The 20400-nt window shown below is 40.4% G+C and overlaps 1 protein-coding gene and 1 non-coding gene across 4 annotated transcripts in view; both read right to left on the bottom strand.

Moving 5' to 3' along the window:
* Positions 1 to 4262, bottom strand: part of ADAM19 (ADAM metallopeptidase domain 19) — a 99233-nt gene extending 94971 nt beyond the window's left edge. For 2 of the 3 annotated variants that reach the window (XM_085001879.1, XM_003134106.7), the window contains exons 1-2: positions 3741 to 3926; positions 1020 to 1105 (exon numbers count right to left, since the gene is read on the bottom strand). Coding sequence is in view for 1 of the 3 variants with exons in the window: in XM_003134106.7 (XP_003134154.5) it covers positions 1020 to 1105; positions 3741 to 3807 (153 nt within the window). In the remaining 2 variants the exon portion in view is untranslated. Of the gene's footprint in view, positions 1 to 1019; positions 1106 to 3740; positions 3927 to 4209 lie in introns of those variants that run through there. The other variant, XM_085001880.1, reaches the window with a different exon arrangement.
* An 8866-nt stretch (positions 4263 to 13128) lies between these two features.
* LOC146395670 (U6 spliceosomal RNA) lies at positions 13129 to 13232 on the bottom strand. The gene has a single exon (XR_014831656.1). It is a non-coding gene; the product is annotated as a U6 spliceosomal RNA (small nuclear RNA).
* Positions 13233 to 20400: the final 7168 nt, after the last annotated feature.

Raw genomic sequence — 20400 nt, 5'->3', positions numbered from 1 at the left:
TGTGACTCAGCAATAATAAACCCGACTAGTATCCATGAGGATGAGGGTTCAATCCCTGGCCTCACTCTGTGGGTTAAGAATCCATCATTGCTGTGGCTGCAGCTGCAGCTCCAATTTGACCCCTAGCCTGTGAATTCCATATGCCACACCTGAGGACCTTAAAAAAAAAAAATTACCCTAGATGCCCAGGTCCTCCCAGCAAGAACAAGGTAATGTTTTCTGTTTCATTTTCAACCCCCTTGATAAAGCTTGTGTTTTGCTGATCTTGTGGCCCAAGCAGCCTATTGAATTTTAAGATCACTGGATTTTCGAGTTTCCAAAGTGGCTCAGCAGAAATGAATCTGACTAGTATTCATGAAGCCACAGGTTCCATCCCTGACCTAGTTCAGTGGGTTAAGGATCCGGCGTTGCCGTGAGCTGTGGTGTAGGTGGCAGAAGAGGCTCGGATTGCTGTGGCCAGCAGCCGTAGCTCTAATTCGACCCCTAGCCTGGGAACCTCCATATGCCAAGGATACAGCCCTAAAAGACAAAAATAATAATAGTAATAACAATAATTTTAAAATTACTGGATTTTAAGACAGATTTCTCAGTATGAGGTCCCTACACTGACTCTTTGAAAAAAACAGTTTGGATTATCATTTTTCTTTCCAAGTATATTATCCCAGCAATAAAGTGTAACATGTATTATGCAGAGCAAAAAATAATACTGACAACATTTAATCAATTTTGATTGAGAGCTGGCAATTTTTGTGACACATATTTGCACTTGGCTCATGTCAGCATTAACACGGTTTTTCATTTCCTCAACTATTGGCATTATGATGTGTCCTAGTAGGTTGTCATGAAGGAAAGTCCCATCTGGGATTTCCAAAACTGGACCACAGAGAGGCTAGAGTGGGCCGGACAGAGAACTAATGGTGATAATGTGGGCCCCCAGGAAAGTTGAATAGGTGACCTCAAGCCTCAAAGAATGGAGCTGTCAGGTCCTGCCTATGAAAATGAGATTCCTTGAGTCTTACCTTTTCTCTCACGGGGCTTTCTGCAGTCTTCCATTGAGGTATTATTAGTTCATGCTGTAGCTGAGGGCTGCCGTCCCCACTTCCTCCTGCCAATATGGAATGCACATCATTGGAATCCCAGATCTCTGCACCCAAGCTAAGCCAGGCATGCACTGCCAACTGGGAAGATCCCATACTGGGTCATTAGAAGACCTGCTGGATTCCAGACTCCTGGCACACACTATGGGTCAGCCCCCTGCTGGCTGTTAATACTGTGGTAAACAGGGCTAACAAGATCTCTGTACACCTCCACCAAGCTTACCTTCTAGAGGGAGAAAGAGAACATGAATATTTTTCAAATGGTAAAATAGGGTGATGAAATAAAGAGACAATGAAGAGGGGGTACCTATTTTAGACAGGATGATGAGGAAAAAATAACATTTAACTGACATCCAAGGGACCAGAAGGAAGGAGGCCTGCAAATATCTAGGGGTAGAATGTCCCAGGTAGAAGGACTAGCAAGACCAGAAGTGGACTTGGTCTGCCAAAAGAACAAGCAGAAGTCAGAAGTAACTGGAGTCTAGCAAAAAAGAGGGAAAATTGATAGATATGGTCAGCAAGACAGCAATGGGTCTGCTATCACAGAGGGCATGGAAAGTGTCTGGATTTTATTATAAATAGACTTGGAAGGCACTGAAGGATTTAGACACAAAGCAATATGATCTGCATTCAGTTTTTAAAAGATCTTTCTGCCTGCTGGGTGGAGATGGAGAGGGTGGAGGTGGGGGAAGGGGAGGGCGGGAGGGAGAATAGAAGCAGCAAGGCAAGCCTGGAGACTTGCAGGAGCCCTGGTGAGAGTTGCTGGTGGAGCAGACTAAAATGACATCAGTGGAGAGGAATGAAGTGTTTGGATTCTGGGTATATCTGGAGGGCAAGCCCCCGGGTTATTATTCCCATTGGCCTTCAGTTTTCTCATCTGTAAAATGAAGACAATGATAGCCACCTGGGCAGCTCACAGCATTACTGGGGAGAGATGCTGTAAAAGTGCTACCCAATCCGCAAAGCAACATTGCCTTAACCTGGGCTTCCTAAAGGCAAGTTTGCATTTGCATATCACTTCCTACTTTCCAAATTATTCTCACCACTCAGTCCTTCCCACTCCAGGCAACCCTGGGAGGTAGGTAGCAGGAATCCTATTCTGCAAGAAAGATGAATTGAAAACTGTTTGAGGAGAGGCTTGTTCTAGGCAGGACAGACCTCAAACAGTGGTTGCAGACAATCTTAATCAAGCGGTAATTTCTCAAGATGTAGGCAATAGACTCCATAAGAACAGGCCAAATCCACAGGACTCCTAGAGATGGAAGTGAGAACTCCAAAATCTATTCTTTTTAAACCAACCATATCAATCACATAGAATATAATGAGTGACGTAAAAAGATAGCCACAGTTCTTTTGTTAGACTGGTGCAATTATGAGTGATTAACTTACCTTTCAGATTACTGATATAACATAGTCTCAATCAAAATACATCCTAAAAAAGCCTCATTAGACTAGCATGAGTTTTATCATATTAGTAAAGATCAGAAGCAATGCATTTATGTACTCATGACATGTTTTCTGAGTGCTTAACTGTATGCCAGATACTATGCCAGGTGCTTGATATTTATTGGGGAACCAGAAAAGCATAGCCCCTGCTTTAGTGACACTGATAAATCTAAAGTCTATGCAACAAAAAGGAATTAGGATATTTAATGGACTATTTAAAGGAATGAAATAATCTTTGAGACTGAGAAAAATATGGAAAGTAAGGCTCAATAACAGAGGAACACAATACATCTTAAGAAAAATTGTTCACACCTTGGAAATAAGGTAAGACCAAGCAGGATGTCCTTTCAATGTCACACTGGAGCACTGTTTAACAGGTCTTCCTAAGATTACTGAATTATCTAGGGGATGTAGCTTTGACTTTTTACATTTACTATTAATTTACTATGAAGTTAAGTGTTAACTGTAGATTTCAATCTGATGGAGATGCAAATAACTTCAGTATAGTAAAACATAACTAAGAATTATGGTTGTTTGGCCCCATGAAACACTGACCACTTCTGTATCTAGCCCAGCACCAGATTTCAATATTCTTTCTCCAATGCCTACCACTCAGTTCCTCTAATGCTTTGAACCTGCTTTGCCATTCTATTGACTGCCTCATTAATGCCTCAATCAACCTCACAACCCAATCATCCTGTATTTGTATGAGTCATGTTTTTAACTTTTTGAAAATGATACGTCTGCGATTTTTGACGGAATTTATAGTCATTAAAACCATGCTTTTGGAGAATGTAACAATGTGGGAAACGCTCATAACCTAAAGTGGCATACCCAAGACATAAAACTACATACGGTATGGTTCCAATTTTATCAAATATATTTACAGGCACACACTCAAAGACTGGAGAAAAGAGGAGAGACTAAGAAAGCAGCGGAAAGAGAAGCCAAAAGCAGAAAAACAGGAAAAAAGAGAGGGAGGAAAGCCAGGGTGGGACCGACCGCTTTCTGCCTGCTCGGATCTCCCGCATCTCCAACACCACCCCGGGCGCGCAACGTGGGAACAAAGCAGCGGCTCCCAGGCTGGGAGAGGGCGGGGGCGCAGCCCCGAGGAGTTGCAAGGATGACCACCAGATCCCCAGGTCCCCCAGCCCATCCACCTCCAAAGCCCCCTGCGTCCCCCTCCCCCGTACTTACTTCTGGTCCATCCCTGCAAGGCCAGCACCAGCACACAGAGCTGGGCGGTGCCCACACCCCGGGGCATGGTGGCAGCCGGCCCCTCGCTCACTCCACTCTCACCAGCACGCGGCCATGCCAGCCGCCCAACCAGGCCGCGGCGCTTCTGGAACCCACTGTCGCCCAGCAAGCTCCCAGCCGGGCTCCCAGCCATCGGCCGGCCGGCTCCGCCCCCAGCTCGCGGTCAGGGAAGGAACCAATGGGACCCCTAGGAATCAAACGACGGCCGGGGCGGGGATGCTCAGGTGCTGGCGAGCGGGGAGCTGAGAGTTCTGGCTGAGAAAGAACTGGGTTTCATGGTGGGGGCAGCCTGGAGAGGATCCGGGGCTCGGTTTTGTAGGAGTTCTACTGGACCGCTCTCTGCACAGCGACCCGTTTCCTCTGTCCCGCGCTGGGCTAGACCCCTGGTGGAACACTAGAGGATACTCACCCAGCTCCGTCCTCCAGAGGCCGCTACTCTTGGAGGCAGGCTTTGAAAGAATTAACCAGGCGCAGAGAACTAAGTGCTATAAGGAGTTGTTTTCTTAGCAGGACAGGAATCAAGAGGCTATTCCTTCCAACTGGGAGGGGCGGGGTGGGGAAGAGAGGATTCCCAGAGGGGAAGACCTCGGAGCTCGGAGGGGAGGAGGAGAAATGGAGTACCAGACAGAAAACGCCCAGACAAACAGACTAGGGCAGGAAAGCCCATGGGCTGCATTAGGGGAAAATGTTAGGATTTAAGGCTTTGGAGGAAATGGAGGGAGATAAGACTTGAAAATAATAATAATGGCTCATTTACTGAGGGTTTACAGTTAGCTAGAAGAAGAAAATAATAACTAAGACTGATAGAGCCCTTCCTAAGTGCTAGACACTGTCCTCAGCACTTTACATACATCAACTTATTTATTAATTAAATTAATAGCTTATTAGTTGCTTTTCTACTATTTAATTAATTAGGTTTTTTTTTTTTTCCAAGTTCTGGAGACCAAGGTGTTGGCATGGCTGGTTTCTGATAAGGCCTTTCTTCCTCGCTTGTAGATGGCTGCCTCAAGTGGTCTCTTCTCTGCTTGTGTGCAGAATGGAAGCTCTGCTGCCTTCCTCTTCTTGAAAACAACTAATCTCACTGGACAGAGCCCCACTCTCACAACTTCATTTATTCTGTATTACTTCTTTATAGGCTCCATCTCCAAATACAGCCACACTGGAGATTAGGGCTTCAAGATATGAATCTGGGGACACAGTTTAGTCTATGACATTCTATCTTCTAGTCCCCAAATTCATGTCCACGCACATATGTTGATTGCGAGGGGGGAAAAAACGCACAGTGTGAGAGTTGTTTATTTTATTTGGGGCAAATGAGGATGAGAGCTGGGAGACAGCGTCTCAGATAGTTCTGAGGAACTGCTTTAAAGAGGTAGGGGGAAGATCAGTAGTATATATAATTTTAGTGAAAGGGTACTGCAGTCAAGAGCACATTTTGGCAGAGGCGTGCTGCTAGTCACGAGGAGCAGATGTCATTGTTAATGATTTTAGTGCTTTTCTAGATATGAGAAGATGCAAGAATTTGGGCTCATAAAATCTCCTGAAAATATCACTCTGAAGGCTCGTTCTGCCAGTTTTTCCCGAAAGACTGAGTACCTCACCCCTGATCTCCACCCTAAACTCCTCTCAGGGTGTACTGAAGGTCGGTGAGTGCAGAGGCTAGTGACTTCAATCTTGTAGAGGCAGATTGTAAGTGCCAATTTTTAGTTGGCATATGCAAAATACATTTACCCCATCCCAACAGCCGCAAAAGACCTAACCCATTCCAGCATCAATTCCAAGCCCAAAGTCTTATCTAAACATCATCTAAATCAGATATGGGTGAGACTGGAGGTATGATTCATCCTGAGACAAAATCCCTTTCCATCTGTAAACCTGGGAAGCAAGATAAGTTATATGCTTCCAAAATACAGGTGATTCCAAAGGAGAGAAAGCAGAAAGAAGAAAGAGGTGATGGTCCCCATGCAAGTCCAAAACCTAGCAAGGCAAATTCCATTAGATTGCAAATCTCTAGAATTACCCTCTGGCTGGATGTCCTGCCTTCCCAGCCCACTGAGGCGGTAGTGTCATCCCCACAGCCCTAGGTAGTGGCCCTGCCCCTTCTGCTCTGGGCAGTAGCCCCACCCTGTGGCTTCTTGCTATAGTTCTGCCCCCAAGGCACTGGGGGGGGGGGGGAGCCTGGCTCCCTGAAACCAAGAGGGAGGTCCCACCCTCTGAAACCAAGAAATTGCCGTGCCTTCTGGGCCTGTATGCTCTAGACATATGGTGGGAATGGCAGCCCTGATGATCACTGAATCACCTTCAGGGTTTACTCTTCCCTTTTCTTAAAAGGTAAAGCATATTCATAGCCAAATAGCTCCATTGTCCTATCCTACAGAATCCCAGCAGTTCAAAAGCCTCCCTTTATTTTGTCTTGTCTTATCTCTGTTCCCCTTGGTCCAAACTGGCAGTGCTCTGCTCACATAATCCCATCTCTAAACCTAGTAGCTGCTAAAATGTCTGATTAACTGCAGGAGTCATCTTCTTATAGATTGTCCAGCCACACCTTTGGTATCCTCTCTCAAATATATGTTCTCATTTTTGTAATGTTGATGGGTTGAAAAGCTTTGGCTCCTTTTTGCTTAGCAATTCTTTCAATTTACCTCTCTCCCCTTGCATTTTATTATAAGCAACAGGAGTTCCCCTCGTGGCTCAGTGGAAACGAATCCTCCTAGCATCCAGGAGGACGCAGATTCAATCCCTGGCATTGCTCAGTGGGCTAAGGATCCAGCGTTGCGCTGAGCTGTGGTGTAGGTTTCAGGTGCGGCTCAGATCCTGAGTTGCTGTGGCTGTGGTATAGGCCAGCAGCTACAGTTCTGATTCAACCCCTAGCCTGGGAACCTCCATATGCCACTGGTATGGCCCTAAAAAGAGAAAAATAAAAATAAAAAAATGCTATAAGCAACAAGGAGAAACCACACAGCACCTTCAACACTTTGCTCAGAAATCTTCTCAGCCAAATATCCAAGTTCATCACTTTGAATTTCTACTTTGCACAAAACACTATGACACAATTCAACCAAGTTCTTTGTCACTTATAACAAGGGTCATCTTTTTTCTAATTTCCAATAACATGGTCTTTCCCCCTGCGACCTCACAAGAATCACTTTTAATGCTCACAATTCTACCAACATCTCTTCATGACAGTATATATGTTCTCTACAAGGATAGACACTTTCTTTATAGCTCTTCTCTTTTCTCCCTGATCCCACCAGAATCACCGTGTGTGTGTGTGTGTGTGTGTGTGTGTGTGTGTGTGTGTGTGTCTTTTTTGCCTTTTCTAGGGCCGCTCCCGCGGCATATGGAGGTTCCCAGGCTAGGGGTCAAATTGGAGCTGTAGCCACCGGCCTACACCAGAGCCACAGCAACATGGGATCCGAGCCACGTCTGCAACCTACACCACAGCTCAGGGCAACGCCGGATCCTTAACCCACTGAGCAAGGCCAGGGATCGAACACGAAACCTCATGGTTCCTAGTCGGATTCATTAACCACTGCACCACGACAGGTACTCCTACCAGTCTCTAATTTTTTACTACACATGGCTGTTAATTTTGACAAATTCACATAATCTAATAATCACTTCTGCAGTCAAGATCACCCCCAAAATTTCTCTCCTATCTCTAGTCACTTCTAATCCCTGACAATCATGGATCTGCTCTATGTCCCTATAGTGCTGCCTTTTTCAGAATGTCGTATAAATGGAACCATACAAAATGTAGATTTTTGAGTCTGATTCCTTTCATTCAGCATAAGGCACTTAAGACTCATTCATGATGTTGCATGTATCAATACTTCTTTCCTTTTTTTGTTCAGTAGTATTTCATTGTGTGGTTGTACCTTAGTTGTTTGTCCATTCAACCAGTTGAAGGACATTTGGATGGTTCCAGCTTTTGACAATTTGAATAAAGTTACTATAAACATTCAAGTTCTATGTGAATGTAAGTTTTCATTCCTCTAGGGTAGATAATTCAGAGTGGAATTGCTAGGTCTTGTGGTTAAATATATGTTTAATTTCATAAGAAACTGCAAAAAGTATTTTCCAAAGTGGCCATATGATTTTGCTTTCCCACCAGACCAGCAATATATCAGAGTTCCAGCTGCTCTGCATCCTGGCCACAAAACCATCAGTTCTTTTAATTTTAGCCATTCCAATAGATGTGTAGCTCTCCAGCCATGCTTTTTTTTTTTTTCTTTTTATGTCTTCACCTGCGGCATATGGAAGTTCCCAGGCTAGGGGTCCAATCAGAGCTACAGCTGAGGCCTTCGCCACAGCCACAGCAATACAAGATCCAAACCACATCTGCGACCTATGATGCAGCTTTCAGCAATGCCAGATTCTTAACCCACTGAGTGAGGCCAGCAATCAAACGCACATCCTCATGAATACTATGTCGGGTTCTTAACCTGCTGAGCCACAACAGGAACTCCCTCCCCAGCAATATTCTTGTTCTTCAAATACTTCTTGAGGTAGTAGATGAATATTGCTGGATCTATACAAATAGAAGAAATTAAAGTCTAAAAAGGGTCTTTTACTCAAATCTCTTGGTTATATTCAAAATTGTAGTCTCTAATTCTGGGTTTTTTTTCCCACAGAAAAAGCAAATCCCCATGCCCCCCCTCACCCCCTGGGAAACCCATAAAGCTCTTTAAATCATTCAATCAACATCATTTATTATATGCCTGGCATTTGCTAGAACCTACCAATACAAAGATTTCTAAGATAAGGTCTCCTTTATAACACTTAGAGTTAGGGAAAGGTGGGGTAAAAAGAGAAGGGGGTAGCAACTGACAAGTAAATTAAATGGCTATTTACAGGTGCTGACCAAGTTGCTCAATGTGTGACTTGGGTCTTTTGATTTCTCAATACCAGGTAATGTCTCCAGGATTGTGCATAATAATAATCACTAACATGTATTAAGCACCTCGAATGATAATATAGCACACTGCCTACATTATCTTACACAGTGCTTATAACTGTCACATGGGAGATATTAGGTCAAACCGTACGAGATTATTGATTTGGTAGGTCATACAGAGTCAAACTTTGGCAGTGTACTATGATTCAATCTAACAAATAACCATCGTAGTTGACTATGCAAGGCTTACAATGTGCCCAGCTCATTATCTCATTGTATGCTCAGGATAACTCTCTATAGTGGGTACTACTGAGGTTCCCACTTTATAGATGAGGCAGCTGAGGCTGGCAGTGGTGGTGAAAGGGTAATTCAAGTATGTTCATGCAGCTGCTAGGTTGGAGACAAAGCTTGAATTCAAATCGAAATGTGAGGAACTTCAGAGCCACTGAAGCCATAGTGGTTGTAACCAGTATGCTGCTCTGATATTATTCCAGATGAGCAAACTGAGTGAAGAGGTGCAGTTGCCTGAGGTGATAGTGGGATCTACGGTGCCCACATTTGCAGGCATCCCAGCTTCAAATTCCTGGCCCAACTGCCTTTTATCTCATGGCCTCTTTGTCACTCTGGAAATTGGGCTGAATTCAGGTCATCCTCAGGAGCACTTCCATTAGGGTAGTGCCACCACAGATGGCAGAACAGCCAGAGAAGAGGCATTGATCTTTATTTGTTCCCACTCGAGGGCCACACCCACAGCATATGGAGGTTCCCAGGCTAGGGGTTCAATCGGAGCTGCAGCCTCTAGCCTGCACCAGAGCCACAGTAACTTGGGATCCGAGCCACACCTGCGACTACACCACAGCTCAAGGTAACACCGGATCCTTAACCCACTGAGCGAGGCCAGGGATTGAACCTGCTTCCTCATGGATACTAGTCTGGTTGTTAATTGCCAAGCCACGACGGGAAATCTGAAATACATTTTTTCATTAACAAACTTTATTGTGTAGAGATTTAGTTTCACAATAAAATTGAACCAAAGGTAGAGGGAATTCCTTATACTTCTCTTCTCCACACATGAACCAGCTCCTTCACTACTGACATCCCTCACCAGACTGGTACATTTCTTTTTTTCTGTTTCTTTCTTTCTTTTTTTGCTGCCCCATGGCATATAGAGTTCCCAGGCCAGGGATCAGATCCAAGCCGCAGTTGCAATGCTTGATCCTTAACCCACTGCACCGAGCAGGTGATGGAACCTGCATCCCAGCACTGATGGAACCTGCATCCCAGCACTCCAGAGACACTACTGATCCTGTTGCGCCACAGCGGGAGCTCCCAGACTGGTACATGTCTTACGATTGACAAACGTACAGTGATTCATCATTATCACCCAAAGTACATAGTTTACATTAGGGTTCACTCTTAGTGTTGTACATTCTATAGATTTTGACAAATGTGTAAGGACATAAGTGCAGTTATAAATATCATACAGAGTAGTTCATAGCCCTAAAAATCCTCTGTGCTCTGACTATTCATCCCTTCCCTCTAACTCCTGCTGACCACTTATCTTTCTACCGTCTCCACAGTTTTGCCTTTTCCTGAGTGTCAAATGATATGCAGCCTTTTCAGACTGGCTTCTTTCACATAGCACTATGCATTTAAGGTTGCTCCATCACTTTTCATGGCTTTATAGCTCATTTCTTTTTCAACACTTAATATTCCATTGTTTTGATACATCACATTTTATCTACTCACCTACTGAAAGACATCTTGATTTGTTATAAGTTTCGGCATTATGAATAAAGCTACTAAATAGGTCATGTGCAGATTTTGCGTGAACTTAGGTTTTCAACCCATTTGAATAAATATCAAGGAGGGTTATTTTTACATTGCATGTGAAGAATACGTTTAGTTTTGTGAGGAACTACCAAATTTCCTTTCAAAGTGGCTATCCCATTTTGCATTCCCACCAGCAATAAATGGGAGGTCCTATTGCTCTATATCACTGCCAGCATATTGTATGGTCTGTGTTTTGGATTTTAGACATTTTAATATGTGTAGCCGTTTCTTATTTTAATTTGAAATTTTCTAATTAAATATGATGTTGAAAGTCTTTTTATGTGCTTATTTTGCTGTCTGTATATCTTCTTTGATGCTATGTCTTTTAGGTTTTTGTTCCATCTTTAAATCAGGCTGTTTGCCTATAGCTGAGTTTTAAGAGTTCTTGGTATATTTTGGATAACGTTCCTTTACCAAATGTGTCTTTTGAAAATATTTTCTTCCAGTCTTTGGCTTATTTTTTTTCATTCTCTTGACATTGTCTTTTCCAAAGCAGAAGTTTCTTGTTTTAATGAAACCAGCTTACCAATTATTTCTTTCATGGATTGTGTCTTTGGTTTTGTGTCTAGAAAAATTCATTGTGTATCCAAAGACATCTAGGTTTTTTCCTATATTATCTCCCAGGAGTTTTACAGTTTTGTGTCTTATATTTAGGTCCATGATATATTTTCAGTTAATCTTTGAGAAGAGTTTTACGTCATTGTCTAGTTGTCGTCTTTTTTTAATGTGGACGTCCAGTTTTTCCAGAACAATTTTTAAAAAGGACAATATTTACTCATTGTACTGCCTTTGATCCTCTGAAAAGATCAGTTGACTATGTTTATATGGTCTATTTCTGGGCTGTCTATTCTGTTCCACTGATCTTTTTGTCTGTTTTGCAAATATCACACTGTTTTGATTATTGTGGCTTTATAGTAAGTCTTGAAGTCAGGTAGTGTCAGTCCTCCAACTTTATTCTTCTCCTTTAATATTCTGTTGGTAATGCTGGGTCTTTTGCCTCTTCATATAAGCTTTAGAACCACTTTGTTGATATCCACAACATAACTTGCTGAGATTTTGATTGGGATTGTATTTAATCTATAGATCAAATTGGGAAAAACTGATACCTTGACAGTAGTGAGTCTTCCTATTCATAAGCATAGCCTATCTCTGCATCTATTTCGATTTTTGATTTTGTTCATCAGAGTTTATAGTTTTCCTCATATAGGTCTTATACATATTTGGTTAGATTTATACCTAAGTATTTCATTTTGGGGGGATGCTAATGTAAACAGTATTGCGTTTTTAATTTTCAAATCCCACTTGTTCATTGATGGTATATAGGTATATTGACTTTTGTATATTAACCTTGTAGTTTGCAACCTTGCTATAATTGCTTATTAGTTCTAGGAGTTTTTTGGTCAATTATTTCAGATTTTTTACATGGGTGATCTTGTCATCTGTGAACAACGATAGTTTTATTTTCTTCTTTCCAATCTGTATATCTTTTATTTCCTTTTCTTGTCTTATTGCATTAACTGGAACTTTCAGTGTGATTTGAAAAGGAGTGGTGAGAAGGGATATCCTTGGCTTCTGCCTGATTTTATGGGAAAGCTTCAAATTTCTCACCAATGGTACAAAATTAGCTATAGAGTTTTTGGAGATAGTCTTTATTAAGTTGAGGAACTTCCCTTCTATTCCTACTATACAGAGAGTTTTTATCATGCGTGAGTGTTGGTGTTGGATTTAGTCAAATGCTCTTTTTGCAGCTATTGACATGATCATGTAATTTTTTTTTTAGCCTGTTGATGTGACTGATTACATTAATTGATTTTTGAATATTGAACCAGTGGGACAAATCTCATGGTGTGTAATTATTTTTATACTTTGTTGTATTCAATTTGCTAATATTTTGTTGAGAATTTTTGCATCTGTGTTCAAGAGCAATTTTAGTCTGTTGTTTTCTTATAATGTCTTTGCCTGGTTTGGGTATTAGGGTAATTCTGGCCTCATATAATAAGATAGGAAGTATTCCTTCCACCCATATCCTCTGAAATAGATTGTAGAGTATTGGTATAATTTATTCCTTAAATATTTGGTAGAATTCACCAATGAACCAATCTGGGCCTGATGCTTCCCACTGTGGAAGATTCTTAATTATTGATTCAGTTTCTTTAATGGATAAAGGCCTGTTCCACTTACCTATTTCTTGTTGTGTCAGCTTTGGCAAATTGGGTCTTTCAAGGAACTGGTGCATTTTATCTAGGTTATCAAACTGGTGGGCATAAAGTTCTTCATAATATTCCTTTATTATCCTTTTACAGGTAACCAGGGATCTGTAGTGATACCTCCTCTTTTTTTTTCTGATAATTGTAATTTGTGTGTTCTTCCCTCTTTTCTTATTTAGACTGGCTAGAGTCTTATCAGTTTTATTTATCTTTTTGAAAATAAACTTATGGCTTAATTGATTTTTTCTCTATTGGCTCCTTATTTTCAATTTCATTGATTTCTGTTTTTATTATTTATTTTCTTCTGCTAACTTTGTATTTAATTTGCTCTTCTTTATCTAGTTTTCTAAAGTGGAAGCTTAGATTGGTTTTTTTGTTTTTTGTTTTTTTTTTAAATATGGAACGCTTCACAAATTTGCCTGTCATCCTTGCACAGGGGCCATGATAATCTCTGTATTGTTCCAATTTCAATATATGTGCTGCTGAAGTGAGCACTTAGAGTGTTAATTTTAGATCTTTCTTCTTTTCTATTAAATGCATTCAAGACTATAAATTTACATCTAAGAACAGCTTTCACTTTATCTCATAAATATGACAGGTTGTGTTTTCATTTAGTTCAAAATATTTTAGAACTTCTATTGAGATTTCTTCTTTGACTCATGTGTACTTAGAATTATATTATTTAATCTTCATGTATTTTGAGATTTTCCTGTTATGTTTTTATTATAGATGTCTAGTTTAATTCCACTGAGGTGTGAGAGCAGATATTGTATGATTTCTATTCCTTGAAATTTGTTTAAGTGTGTTTTGGCTCTGAATGTGGCCTATAATGGTGAATGTTTCATGTGGTCTTGAGAATGTGTATTTTGCTTCTGGTGGTGAAATCTATATAATAGTCAGTTATATCCATAGTTGGATTTCAACTATGTATTTACTGATTTTCTGCCTGCTGGATCTGTCCACTTGGTATAGAAGGCCACTGAAACCTCCAACTAGGATAGTGGATTTATCTATTTCTCTTTGCAATTCTGTTAGTTTTTGCCTCATACAATTTGAAGCACTGTTTTTGGTTTTTGTTTTTCTTTAAGGGCCACACTCATGGCATATGGAGGTTCCAAGGCTAGGGGTCCAATTGGAGCTACAGCTGCTGGCCTATGCCACAGCCACAGCAATGTGGGATCCAAACTGCATCTGTGACCCACACCACAGCTCACAGAAACACTGGATCCTAACCCACTGAGTGAGGCCTGGGATCGAACCTGCAACCTCATGGTTCCTAGTCGGATTCATTTCCGCTACACTATGGACCGGAACTCCCGATGCACTGTTTTTAGGCACAGACACATTAAGGATTATTATGACTTCTTGGAATACTGACTCCTTTATTGTTGTGTAATGCCCTTCTTTATCCCTGATAACATTCCTGATTTTGATGTCTTCTCCGTCTAAGATTAATATAGCTACTCCTGATTTTTCTTGTGGGTGGTGATAGAATGGTTTATTTATCTCCATTCACTTAATTTATATATACATATTTATGTTTAAAGTGGATTTCTAATACACATATAATTGGTTCAGGTTTTTTGTTTGTTTGTTTGTCTTTTTGCCTTTTCTAGGGCCACTCCCACGGCATGTGGATGTTCCTAGGCTAGGGGTCTAATCAGAGCTGTAGCTGCTGGCCTACACCAGAGCCATAGCAACACAGGATCCAAGCCGCGTCTGCAACCTACACCACAGCCCATGGCAACACTGGATCCTTAACCCACTGAGCAAGGCCAGGGATCGAACCCACAACCTCATGGTTCCTAGCCAGATTCGTTAACCACTGAGCCACGACGGGAACTCCTGGTTTAGTGTTTGATCCACTCTAATCATCTATTTTTTGTAATTGCATTTAAACCAGTGACATTCAAAGTGATTATTGATATAATATCTATCATATTTGTTACCTTTTTCTATTTGTTACCTTTGTCCATTGTTCCTATTTTCGTCTTCCATTCTTTTTCTGCCTTTGTGGTATTATTTGAACATCGCATATGATCCAATTTTCTCTCTTTTCTTAGAATACTTAGTTATTCTTTTTTTTAGTGGCTGCCCTAGAGTTTGCAACACACATCTGCAGCTAATCCAAGTCTACTTTCAAATAACACTACATCACTTCACAGGTAGTGTGAGTACATTGTAATACTCACACTACCTAACTCATCTCTTGTATCATTGTTTTCACTCATTATATTTCACTTAGTATATATTCACTAATGCTTTGTTCTCAGGTGATGTTGATACTATTGACTATGGAGCACATTTTGAGAACCAATGCTTTTGGATTTTTCTCAAAGGTTACCAGCATTAAGAAATCAGGACATTAAAAATCAGAAGAATGCTCTTTGACATAAATCACATCAATATTTTTTTTGGACCTGTCTTCTAAGGCAAAAGAAATAAAAGCAGAAATAAACAATGAGACCTAATTAAACTGAGAAAATTTTGCCAAGGAAAGGAAACCATCAACAAAATGAAAAAACAACCTACTGAATTGGAAAAAATATTTACAAATGATGTGAGTAATAAAGGGTTTATAGCCAAAATATATAAATACCTTATTCAATACAACATCAAAAAAAAAACCTGATTTTTAAATAGGCAGAAGACTTGAATAGATATTTTGCCAAAGAAGACATACAGATGGCCCAAAGCCACACAAAAAGCATGTTCAGCATCATTAGTCATCAGAGAAATGCAAATCAAAACTACAATGAGCTGTCATGTTACCCTGGTCAGAATAGCTATAATCAAAAAGAACACAAATAACAAATGTTGGTGAGGATATGGAGAAAAGGGAATCCTTGTACAATGTTAGTGGGAATGTAAATTGGTGAAGCCACTATGGAAAACAGTATGGAGGTTCCTTGAAAGACCAAAAATAGAACTACCATATGGTCCAGCAATTCCACTCCTGGGTATATCCAAATAAAACAAAAACATTTATTTGAAAAGACATATGTACTACAATGTCCATAGCAGCACTATTTATAATAGCCAAGATATGGAAGCAACTTAAGCATCCATCAACAGATGAATGGATAAAGATGATGTGGTATATATATATACAGTGGAATACTACTCAGCCATAAAAAGAAATTTTGCCATTTGCTACAACGTGGATGGACTTGGAGAATACTATGTTCAGTGAAATCAGTCAGACAGAAAAAGACAAATACTGTATTATATCACTTACATATGGAATCTACAAAGTAAAACAAGCTAGTGAATATAACAAAACAGATACAGAGATATAAATATAGAGAACAAACTAGTGGTTACAAGTGCAGAGGAACAAGATAGGGGTATGGGATTAAGAGATACAAACTACTATGCATAAAATAAGTAAGCTACAAGGCTATATTGCACAGCACAAGAAATATAGCCAATATTTTATAATAACTATAAATGGAGCATAACCTTTAAAAATTGTGAATCCTGTTTTAAACCTTAAAGATATAATATTGTAAATCAACTACACCTCAAAATTAAAAAAGAAAAATAAAGTCTGTTTTAGAATAAATTACTTTATATTTAAAAAAAAAACTTTTTTGGCCATGCCCACAGCATGTGAAAGTTCCTGGCCAGGGATCAAACCTGAGCCACAGCAGTGATCCAAGCCACAGTAGTGATAATGCTGGATCCTTAACTGCTAGGTGACCAGGAAACTCCTATTTTTTTTTTTTAAAGTTTAATACATTAAGTAAGTGGGCCATAAAAAAGATATTTTAAAGTATGGAGGAAATTATTGAGAAATGAGTAAGACTAATCCATTGGATTTGAGGAGGAAACTGTTCTATAAATTCTTTTCATACTCTGTGCAATGACTAAGATAAATCTTGAAGAATCAGTAGACATTTTCCAGGTAGACAAAGAAGTTGCAAGTGAAGAGTATTTCAAGAAGAGAAAGCAATATTTATAAAAGCATAGTGGTATGAATCAGTTTTCATTTTCAAAAAAAATCATTCAACCAAGCTTTACTGAGTTCCCACTAACTGCCAGGCTCTGGATCAATCAGAGTGATCCACTCTGAACTGCAAGAGTTCAGAGCAGCTGGCATGCAGGGAGCAGAAATGGGTTAGAAATTCAGAGCCTAGGCTCTGATGTCAGATAGACTTGAGTTCAAATCTCAGCTCCAAGAATAGACTTGTGGTTGCCAAGGGGGAGGGGGAGGGAGCAGGATGGATTGGGAACTTGGGGTTAATAGATGCAGACTATTGCCTTTGGAATGGATAAGCAATGAGATCCTGCAATGCAGAGCTGGGAACTATATCTAGTCACTTATGATGGAGCATGAAAATGTGAGAAAAAAGAATCTGTACATGTATGTGTAACTGGGTCACCATGCTATACAGAAGAAAATTGACAGAACACTGTAAACCAGCTATAATGAAAAAAACACATTATATTAAAAAAAAAATCTCAGCTCAAGCTGAAACTTGGGCAAATTATTCCATCTCTTTGTGCCTTGGTTTCCTCATCTGTCAGTACTTGTGATTTGGCATGAGAAAAGATATGCAAAGTATTTTGCTCAGTGCCTGTGTGTGATTGGATGTCACTCACCAATACTTCTTTCATGTCGTTAATTTGGTATAAATCAGTATGTATTATTTGTATGGGTGTACAAGACAATAAACTTTTTGTAGCCACAAAAAAATAGTTTATTGTTGTTTTTAAATCTTGATATTAGACTTCTCTTGAAAAATTAGAATGTTGGGCAATAGTAAGCCTAAATTCTCCCATGGTCACCACCACCCCCAGCCTACATCACTCATTTATTTTATAGGCATTTTATTTTGCTGTAAAAGATGGTACAAACATAATGCATACTTCTGAAGAGGAGCATGAGCATAGCTGGTTAATCCTCCCTGATTAATTCAGACACCTAGTGTTGGCTTCACAGAAGTGTGACCCGGGCAGCTGCACAGGACCCCTCTCAAAAGGTCCCCATACTTGGCCTAATGCTCTGCTGTTGCTATCTTGAAAGTCTTAATAAGTTTTGAAAAAGAGAAACCATTTTCATTTTGCAGAAGGACCCACAAATCATATGGCTGATCCTGCAGCCACCCCACACTTAAAATTAACCTTTTCATCACCAGATTGCTATGGAGGGGGAAAAGGTGATTCTGGGATCAGAGATGGGGGGTGGGTGGGCATTCAGAATCTATCTTGTTCAACAGACAAGGTAATTATTTTATTTTATAGCAAGAGCTACCGAGGTCCAGAAGGAGGGAATTGACTTCCTCAAGGTCATGGACAAACTCTGAAAAAGGAGCCAAATTGGAAGCCTAAAGTGATGAGTCTGCAAGGCAAAGAATACTAACACTGCCAGTGAGTTTATGTATCTGATGTACCTCTGCATACCAATGAGAAAATTCCTGTTTGTCACTTACTCAATCGACTTTGGGGTGGTCTGTTTGAAGCAGGAGAGAGAGGTGGATAAAATGCAACAGTAAGAGTGCGATCTTGACATTGATCCAGAAAACTGTATAAACAGACTTAGTTTAGGATAAAGACTGGAAAGGAGGCAAACATTATATATAACTCCACCCCCATATTTATTACAAAGAGCAGACACCCACCTAAACCCCAAATAAATTGCAAAGGGCAAAGGCATTCAGGGAACACCAATACGCTGCCTGATTAAAAATGGTAATCAAGGTTCCAGGAAGCACTTAATTTCAGCTGGTCCCACTTAGCTGGAAAATAGCTCAATTATATGTAGTCTCAGCTGCCCGGTTTTAGGTTAATGGCTGCATACAACTGGTAAGAGAGCTGAGTCTCTGCAACTGATTAATTAGAAACCTAGAGTAGGAGTTAGGCAAATAAGTCAGCCCCAGGTGGCCTCGTACCTGTTCACATCTGCTTGTGGTTTGGATCGGGGGGAGCCTCCTGTCTCTCCCCTCAGAGATCATCAGGGGACCAAGGCCTGGGTGTAGGACTCCATCTGAGACCCAGTGTGTTTGGCTCATTGATTGGTATGCAGCCCTAAACTGGACTAATAAGTGTCTTCCTCCAGACCCTTGACAGCTCTACCAAAAAGTTGCTTTATTTTCTCCTGAGATGGTAAATTTGGGGCTGTGGGTGGTCCTTTGCTACCATGTCAGGAAAGAACCTGACTGAAAATTAAGTCAGAGAGTGGCAAGAAATAGAAAAGATGGAGGGCCATGTCTGAAATGAACCTACCCCTTGAACTTCTCAATTACATAAGCCACTTTTCTTTTTTTTTTTTTTGCTTAAGCTCCTCTGAGTGAGGAATCTGTCCCTTGCGGCTGAAAATACCTCAGTAACATAAAGGCCTTCTCCGTCCTATGCACTATTCAAGGTACTAAGATTACCATAGTGGACAAGATGCATGTCTTTCCTATCTTCATGGTACTAAAAGTATGGTGGGAGAATGGAAATAAACAAGAAATTACACAAGTAAAAAAAAATGTAATTACGCATTGGAATTCGTAAACAAGAGGAGCTAAGAAAGAGAATAAGAATGGAGGAGTACTTAGCATGGTTGGGAAAGGCTCTCAGTTCAGTGTCTTTTAAGCTAGATAGAGTCAGCAGTATGAAGAACAAAAGGAAGAGTTATGGGCAGAGAAAGTAGGAACCGCTTTGAGGCTTGAAAGGGACTGATCCATTCAAGGAACTGAAAGAAGGCCTTCATTTGTTCATCCATTCATCTATTCTACAAATGTCTATTGGTGTCACAGTGCTAGGCACAGGGAGACAAAGATAAATAAATGCAGTCCCTGACAAGTTGGCAACATACATTGAAAACCATAAAAATGCTCAAACCATTTGATTTAGCAATTTCACTTGTAGAAATCCAGTCAAAAGAAAAAAAGAAAAGGAATGTCTGCAAAGTTATAGCTACAAGGATGTTCATTGCTGCATTAGTTATTTTTTCAAATTTTTGTTGAAGTACAACATACATACATGTATTAAGTGCACATATTGGAATTACACAGCTCCACTATTTTCACAACCTAGACACACCTATATAATTGGTAACCCAGATCAAGAAAGAGAATATGAGATTAGCACTCCAAAATCCACTTTTGCCCCCTCTGGTCACAAATCCCCTTCCCACCAAGGACAACTATTAGCCTGACTTCTAACAGTATATATTAATTTGGCCTCTTTTTGTGCTTTATATAAAGAGAATCACACAGTATGTGGTTTGCAGTTGAGTGAGGATTTGGAGTAGCTGAGATGTCCTGGTTTCTTCTGCTTAACATTGTGTTTGGCAGATTCTCCTATATTCTTCATATAGTTATAGACTGCTCATTCTGTACGATATTCCATTACTGGAATGTGTCACGAGTTATTTATTCTGCCATTTATAGACATTTGGATAGTTCCCAGACTGAGAAAATTATAAACAATTCTGTTGTGAACACACTTTTTGTTAATATATATCTCCTTTTTTTTTTGCTTTTTTTTTTTTTTTTTTTTTTTTTTTTAGGGCCACTCACTTGGCATATGGAAGTTCCCAGGCAAGGGGATGAATCAGAGCTGTAGCCACAGCCATGGCAACGGGGGATCCCAGCCACGTCTGTGACCTACACCACAGCTCATGGCAATACCGGATCCTTACTCATGATCGAGGCCAGGGATTGAACCCACA

Source organism: Sus scrofa, chromosome 16 (genome assembly GCF_054392235.1).
Source record: "Sus scrofa isolate SSC_HxYL_T2T_F1_AM1 chromosome 16, Sscrofa_HxYL_maternal_Yorkshire_Landrace_v2.0, whole genome shotgun sequence".
NCBI lineage: Eukaryota > Metazoa > Chordata > Mammalia > Artiodactyla > Suidae > Sus > Sus scrofa.
Note: the sequence above shows the minus strand (reverse complement) of the source record. Positions and strands in the feature narration are given on the sequence as shown.